At 43.0% G+C, this 7750-nt stretch overlaps 1 protein-coding gene and 1 long non-coding RNA gene across 4 annotated transcripts; one reads left to right on the top strand and one right to left on the bottom strand.

The window, feature by feature from the left end:
• Positions 1-383: 383 nt before the first annotated feature.
• On the bottom strand, positions 384-4238 carry LOC119435004 (BEN domain-containing protein 5). Of its 3 annotated transcripts, XM_049659661.1 has the most exons (7): positions 3898-4238; positions 2457-2563; positions 1882-2359; positions 1615-1753; positions 1452-1526; positions 1211-1331; positions 384-913 (listed from the first exon to the last, which is right to left on the bottom strand). In XM_049659661.1, the coding sequence occupies exons 3-7, from the start codon at positions 2014-2016 to the stop codon at positions 892-894; spliced, it is 492 nt and encodes a 163-aa protein (XP_049515618.1). In that variant the 5' UTR covers positions 2017-2359; positions 2457-2563; positions 3898-4238; the 3' UTR covers positions 384-891. The 3 variants fall into 3 exon arrangements, with proteins under 3 accessions (XP_049515618.1, XP_049515617.1, XP_049515616.1); XM_049659660.1 differs by having other exon boundaries at positions 533-1331; XM_049659659.1 differs by having other exon boundaries at positions 539-2359.
• Positions 4239-4849: 611 nt separating this feature from the next.
• Positions 4850-5981, top strand: LOC125941814 (uncharacterized). The gene is made up of 3 exons (XR_007464631.1): positions 4850-5018; positions 5100-5303; positions 5579-5981. It is a non-coding gene; the product is annotated as an uncharacterized LOC125941814 (long non-coding RNA).
• Positions 5982-7750: the final 1769 nt, after the last annotated feature.

A 7750-nucleotide genomic window follows, 5' to 3' on the forward strand; every position in this document is an offset into this window, starting at 1 on the left:
TCTGACCGCGTTCGCACTAAGAAAGGATTGTTGGTGCCCTTTGCGACAGTGCAAATCACTCATGGTGACAGCGCTATTTTTGTTAGCAATCCATCCCCATATACTGTCACATTGCTGCGAGCGGAATGTCTCGGCAGAGTGGAACCCCTCGAAGACGCACAAGTTGTCGACGCACCCGATGAAACGCACTGGCCCAGCTCCTGTACTCTCAGTGCTGTTTCGAAGTCGGATTCATCGCCTGAAGATGTATTTGGCTCCTCCATCTATGAAAACCTTACACCGGTCCAGCGTTCCCAGCTTCTGTGCCTGTTGGAAGAATTTCGCCCATCTTTCGATGTCGCGCAGACTTCCCTGGGCCGCACGTCCACCCAGTAAAAAAAAAAAACAATTGACTCCAATTGGAAAATTTCCAATTAGTACCAATTGGAACAATTCCAATCGTAAATTAGTACATAATTGGACCATTTGGACCAACTGGAATGTGACCAATTGGTTTTTTGTTGGAGTGACTAATTGTACCCAAAGGGCACCAATTGGTTGGGATGACCAATTGCACCAATGGGCAATACCAATTGGCAAGAAATTTGAAGGTACACAAAGCGAAGGCAGTAATGAAACTTTATTACACAAAAGAGTAGCGTGTGTTGCTGGGCCTGTTGTTACACGTAGAAACGATGGAACCCAGTTTAATGAAACAAAGCAAAACAAGCGATATTTTTAGCTCATTCAGAGCATGCACGAAGGCTCTAAAGTCTGTGTTGTGTCCGTCTACTTACTTCTCTCCTGGTGTTTGCGCCTTAAAGCCTGCATTCCATCGTTTCTACATTACTTACACAAATAAATAAATACTGCTGCAGGTAGGTTCAGTCGCAGGTTCTTCTCATGGTTTCCTTATGGCAGCTCCTTGGTCGCTCTGATTGAAACAGTGCAGGAATAAAAGGCAAAATGAATGTGCATGAAATATATTCGTAGCGCGTGGAGAATATGGCAAAAGCTCTCTAATGACAAAAGTGCTGACAATGTCCTAACAGCTACATGGTCTCTAAATACCGGGAATATAATTGCAGACAATTTCTGTGGGCAGCTGAATATGATCTAGTACTGTAGGGCATACAGCATAGTGGGCACTGCATGCACAAGCAAAATGATTTTTCTACAAATTCATCTCTCCGACCTGAAATGTGACTATGCAATTAAACAGCTTGCAAACCTTTTGGCCATCCTCTCGATCTCACTTATTTTTTTGACAATGAAGTGATTCATCTGTTTTAACGCCCCAGGCATCATGTCGGCCACCAGTCCTTTCTTGTGCAATCGCTCCTTGTAGCATTCTGTCAAACAAAAGTAAAAATACACATACAATAAGCAGGTTATTTAAAGTTTCACTGGCCAAACCCAGTGAATAACACTGTGAAGTATTACATATGATGGCTCATCTGTTCATCACTCACCACGTATCACCGACACTTTCAACGGCGACAGTGGCACTTTTCTCGGGTGGTCAGGAAAGCGTGGACAGTGCTTTCCTGCAAAGTGAAAGAACAAAAAAGAATGCAAAGGTGATTAGAGAACACGTTAAAACAAGTTATACAAAATTTCTTAGTTTGCAGTTACCATGCAGAGACCGGCCAAGCAACTCTGCTGGGCTCCACACTGCTGTGAGAAGGTCTTTCACGAACATCGAATCTTTCGGATTGTCCTGTATACGCCTCCACGCAGAGCTTGCAATTCGGATTCCGCTACCAGTGTCAGTCTGTAAAAGAATACATATCACAAGTTTACATAAAACCCAGCAAGAACTGAATATGCTAGCTATACACTTGTTGAAGGGAAGGAAGAATGAACCCTTCAACCCGAACTTACAAATCACAAGTTGCATACTGTATCAGGCAGCTCCGGCTCCTGTGCCAATAGCTCCGGCAACAATCTCCCACGGTGTGTTGTTTGTGCTGGTGGCAGTGCAAGCTGCGGTGCTCGAGATGAATTGGCTGCACCAAGTGAAATATGAAAACACATCAGAACAATGGTTATTTTTGATTAATCGAGTATACTGCCGGCAAAACCTAATTACTACTCATTCTTCTACTGTGCTCTTCATGCACACACAAAAAAACTGTTTGCCTTGCATGCAGTCCATTGATTGGAGCAGCTTTTGCTGCAGCTCTCTATTTAGAGCCCGCAGCTCTTGAAGCTCTTCCTCCTGATGTTTGACTGTCGAGCTAAGGCGGGCCACTTCTTCCTGGGCTGCTGACAGTTGCGTTTTTTGTTCTGTATGGTCTTTCTGCGTGAGCTTTTTCTTTTTTGAGGCCAGTATGTCCAACAGTGTATTGCTGGGCCCTTCCCGTGTTTTTTTCTCTGTCTGTAAAAAGAAGCAAATGCCACGAAATGGATATTACGTCACTCTTCATTTGCAGGTGCAAAAGAAACATCACCACTATAAGAAAAAATATGCTTACCTGCATTGCGACTTTCTTGTCGCTTCTGTCACTATCGCTACTACTGAGGATTCTTCGGATTCTGACTCGCCCACTTTTCATCTTTGTTTTTAGGTCATCCTCAGACTCTGAAACAAAACAATACCGAAATTATAATGCCGATACTGTGCCAGCAGCCTGCAGTGGTGTGCAAAACATGGAGCATCCTTTAGCTATAGTTCTCAAATTGAAAGCATGCTCGCATGTTATATATATGGCGCTTCACCATAAAATTAGACAAGCATTTAAAAATAGGATTCATACAAAATGATTGCATTTTCAGCAGCATAGTGTAAGCCATTACACAGGTCAGGGGTGTTTGCAAGCCAATTTAAGTGAACTAAGCAGCATCCATTCTAATTGCTTGGGAGGTGTGAGAATAATTTGTCAAATAGGTTTGCAGATTCGGGGAAATAATAGTGAGCTGGTCACACTGTATAGCCTGTGACCAACTCCTCAGCTGTTCTTGCGGTTACGTGGCTGAATGAAATTTCGCAATGGGAAGATATCCACAGCTCAGCAGCACAAAGCAGACCAAACGAACAATGGCACTCAAATGCAGTACTGTGCTGCTATACACCACTAATGCAGTCTACATGTGCGGAGGCTGTCTGGGTACTTTTGAAATAGTTTTTGAAATAGCATAACTAAGCTCCTTCAAACGAAAACTATTTCAAAAGATATCACTTGATACGTCACGGCATGCATGTACCAACTTGCACAACTCCCAACATGGTTAAAGTTAATTCGTGACGCTTTCATTACTACGATGTTGCATGATCGTGTGAAGGTGTTTTGTGTGTGCGCGCGTGTGTGAAAGCCGCCAGAACAACAACAACAACAAAAAAAAACCATTGCTTATCAAACGTGTACATGCACAATCATTTCAGCCCGGAAATTCTCGGCGACTTGGTGCCGTTATCGCGTTTTCTTTTTCTTTTTTCTCGAAAGTAGTGCGAAGAAGCAATGCGAAATATTAAATAATGCACTGCGTTCTGATAGTATCTGAAGCACTGATTATTTTCATGCAGTCAGACAAACAAGGAACATATATCAGCATGATGAAGGCCGGCACGGACTAGCACTCGCACACGTGCTATAATACGAACGCGCGCGCGCACAAGTGTTGCAACTGTAGTTTAGATTAAAAAAATTAAATTATGGGGTTTTACGTGCCAAAACCAGTTCTGATTATGAGGCACGCCGTAGTGAGGGACTCCGGCAATTTGGACCACCTGGGGTTCTTTAACGTGCACCTAAATCTAAGTACACGGGTGTTTTCGCATTTCGCCCCCATCGAAATGCGGCCGCCGTGGCCGCCGTGGCCGGGATTCGATCCCGCGACCTCGTGCTCAGCAGCCCAACACCATAGCCACTGAGCAACCACGGCGGGTAACTGTAGTTTAGATGTTAGCAAGCTTACCCCCGACGAGAAGAATTCTGGCGCGATAAAAGTGCGCTTCACCATCCTTATCGGTCCACTTGACATTATAAAATGTTGTCCGGAAGTCGTCGTCTGCCTTGAACCCTCGGATGTCTTCAATTTTAACGACCGCACATCTGCGGTCATCCTGATAACGCACGTACGCATGCGTTATCATTGTCTCAGTGACTGCGTCCGTGCTTCACGCGCAATATACCACAAAACCAGCAGCACAAGTGCACATCAAGGTATAGGCATAGAATTGTGTCAGCCTCGTGAAAGACATAGAATTAATAAAGGCCTCGTGGTGATGAATCTCTTCTTATCTTGCTCACGTGAAATTCGTGTTGTTAGCAACACTGGGCCTCTTCGATTATCCGTTCCTGACAGTCCCGGACTGCCCGAGACGGTGCTTTCAGCCAATGAGCGTTGCGTGTGCAGTCTTTCCGACAGTCCGGGACTGTCAGAGACGGATAATCGAAGAGGCCCACGTACTGTATGGCGTTTAGACAACAAAATTGTTTTCTATGCTTTTCAAGGCAAAATGTGTGAACGTTGTCATTTTTATATATATTTTGCGTTATCTTTCAAATTTTACCACCATATAAACTTTTTGAAACATAATAATTCAGTTTAACATTGTCAGCAATTACTAATCACACAATGTTTGTTATAAATGAAGTTAGGTGACAGCGCTATAGGTGCAAAAATAAACGAAAACATTTAGGAGCAAGGTACAATGTCACTTATTTATTAATAGTTCATTTATTAGTATTTTTGGGTCCGCCGCGCCATTAAGCTGATTTGAGCCCACTATGTCAGCAGCGACCCAATGCAAAGATAAAACCAAGATCGACATCGACATCGGTGGCGTGTTTACCAACATGCTGTAAACATGCCAAGATTAGCTCCCGCAAGGTAATCCCGGGCTAGAGTGTACCCGGGCTGTACCCGGGCCCTTATGCCTGTGGTGTGGCACGACTTGCAATACAATAATGGAACCGCTGAAAAAACGCAAGAATCGCGGACATTACAAGAAATACTCCAATCCTGGTGCCAAGTTCTTCGTGCCTAGGTCTACAGATTCATCGGCGCGGCTCCGAATGGCAGATGCAGAAGCGGTAATTCAAATTTTCTTTCTACTGAAGTGTGCCGAATGGTAGAGTGCCAAAAAGTAACCAAATATGGCGTGCTGTCTGCAGAAATTTCAGCCGGACAGCGTTTCCTGCAATCTTAACCTGGATGACAGCATAACGACGCGCCAAGAATGCAGCGCCGAGGCGTCGGCTGCGCCAGTCGGCACACATTGCATGGAATCCCAAGGAGATCGTGCAACGTATGCTATAAATCTTGGATTCTCGAGCACTAATGTGCGCGAACGTGACCTTCACGGAAATATCGACTTGGTAAGCATACAATATGTTCCCATTCGATTCTATCTACAATTGGTCAAATGCATTCCTGTGATACTTGATGTAGAGTGAGTGGTTTTTCTATTTGATGCATTTATTACTAAACTGACTGTATTAGTTGTCGATAAGCAAATAGACTACCAGCTGTCCATTTGAAATTTTCTCTAGGGCACTGAGCAAATCAAATTATATCACCTCTCACTCATATTTAAATAGGCTCCAAATTACTTAATATTAGCGTATGCTCACAAACAATAATATACTTACAGGTAGGGCATAACCAAGATGCACAAGACCAAGCTTCTGAAAAAAGAGGACTTCAGCCAGCCGGACGCACAACACGAAGATTCTGGACAAGAGGAGGATTTCAGTGAGCCAGATGCTCAAGACAAGGAATCTGGACAAGAGGAGGACTTGATGCAGCCATATGCACAAGATGAAGTCTCAGAACTAGAAGTTCCTTTTTTTTCGGATTCTACCTGCGGAGTGCTAAGTGAACTGTTTGGTGAAATTGTCAAAGACAAAGTTGCAGTCTCAAAAGGTGATATTCTGCTCGTGGTGTTAAAATATGCTGTCCAGCACAGCTTGACATTTTCAGCACTTATGGATTTGATTGAAATGATTAACTTGTTTTTTGAAAGACCAGTTCTTGCCCATTCTCAGCACATGCTTAAGAAACAATACCAGGAATTAGGGACATTTCCTGCAGTTTCCTTTTTTCGCCACCACGTGGCGTATCGACCTTAAAGAATTCGAAATTCCCGCTATGACGTATGCTATGACGCACAACTAAAGAAAGCGCAATAAAAAGAAACGCACCCTGAAGCTGTGGCTTCACCTCGGTGCTTAGAAACGAGCGCGCTTGTGTATCAGCGTTATCTCGAAGACGGCCAGCTACTTGCTCTACTGACAACGAATCGACGGTTTTGCTAGACACTTCGCCAGAAAGCTCGTCCGCATTCTGGAGAGATGTCTGATCGAGATAACGGCTCCCGCGAAGCTTCCGATGAATATATATTTTTTTCCTTGAGCAGACTTTTTATTTGTACACCACTGCGGCCCCGGTCTTGCGTATACGTCAGGGTTCTGTTGCATGGGTTTCCTATAAAACTGGCGTGATCCATTGTTTAAGAGGAAGCTTTAGCTCGGGCCTATCTTCGATGCCGGATTATCAAATACATGTAAAATGCAGGAATGCTTTCATGAGAAAACCGCTGAACCGATTTGAATGAAATGTGTTGCATTTAAGAGGGAAAGTTAAATTGCAGAGACTGCAGCAAATAGAATTTTCGTTTAGATAGTGTAATGTTTTCAAAGAATTGCAGGATGTTCGTAAATTTCAAAAAAAAAAATAGAAGTATGAAGTTTACAAATCCGAAACTCAGCCATTAAAAACAAATATGGCATTTCTATAAACTGCACCCGTTGGAGCATCAAAAGCGAACAATTTTTTTGCTTTAACTTAAAACTTACGTGAATTTGTTATAATGTTCGGAAGGGTTTTGCAAATGCAACATTCACAACATAGTGGCATATTTCAGGATGGTGTATGATATATGATTGCTATCCGCTTTCGATGTATTATTAGGTGCAGTTTACATAATTCCGATATCATTATAGCTGCTGAGCTACATAGCTCCATACGCCAAGTTTTCTTTTTCGAAATTTGGCAATTCTTTAAAATTTGACGTAAGAAAGGTAGACCAGCCTATAATAAAACATCCCTTTTAGAAAATGAGGAGAAACACTACGGATTCTAAACAAAGATGTCTTAGCTAACACGGTGTGTCGCTTCTTGTTCGCTAAATTGTGTAAATGCCAATCCCATTAACTTCGATAATCATCTTAACATGGGTTCTGCAGGAATTCTTTCGTCTTCGCGACACTAACGAACTCTTGTCCACATTGTTCCCAGCCTATTAACACCTCGAATTCCTAGAGGTGATCGTGCTCAGGCATGTGACGGACGACCCGAAGTTTGATGGAGGTAGCGGTATGATTTCGACAGCGGTGCCGCCTATCGACCAGGAGAAACACATTTGGGTGGGTGGGAATAGCGGCGAAAGGCACACTTCATGAGTTGCTAGACATCACAGATTTGAATCAACCTGACAAAGAGTTAGAAATATATATGCATTGCAGTCGCGCTAAAGAAATTGAAAGCTATTGGATTGGTGCGAGACTCGCTGCAAAAACATTCATTAGCCTGTCTCAGGTATTCGAGCTATCCTTAACGGGAATCAATGAGATGAGTTTCGATAGAGCTCGTTACATTTTTAAAGAGCGGAAGACGTGCCTAGAGGCAGAGTCGACGGCAATATTTTGTTGCTGCACAAAAATATCTAGATTTTCGGCATGATCATTTTAACGGAAAAACAAAAATTAAATAAGTTTTCAAGAAGTACTTAGAGTACATTGATAAAATTGTAGCAAACAAATTC

Source organism: Dermacentor silvarum, unplaced genomic scaffold (genome assembly GCF_013339745.2).
Source record: "Dermacentor silvarum isolate Dsil-2018 unplaced genomic scaffold, BIME_Dsil_1.4 Seq372, whole genome shotgun sequence".
In the NCBI taxonomy this organism is placed as follows: domain Eukaryota; kingdom Metazoa; phylum Arthropoda; class Arachnida; order Ixodida; family Ixodidae; genus Dermacentor; species Dermacentor silvarum.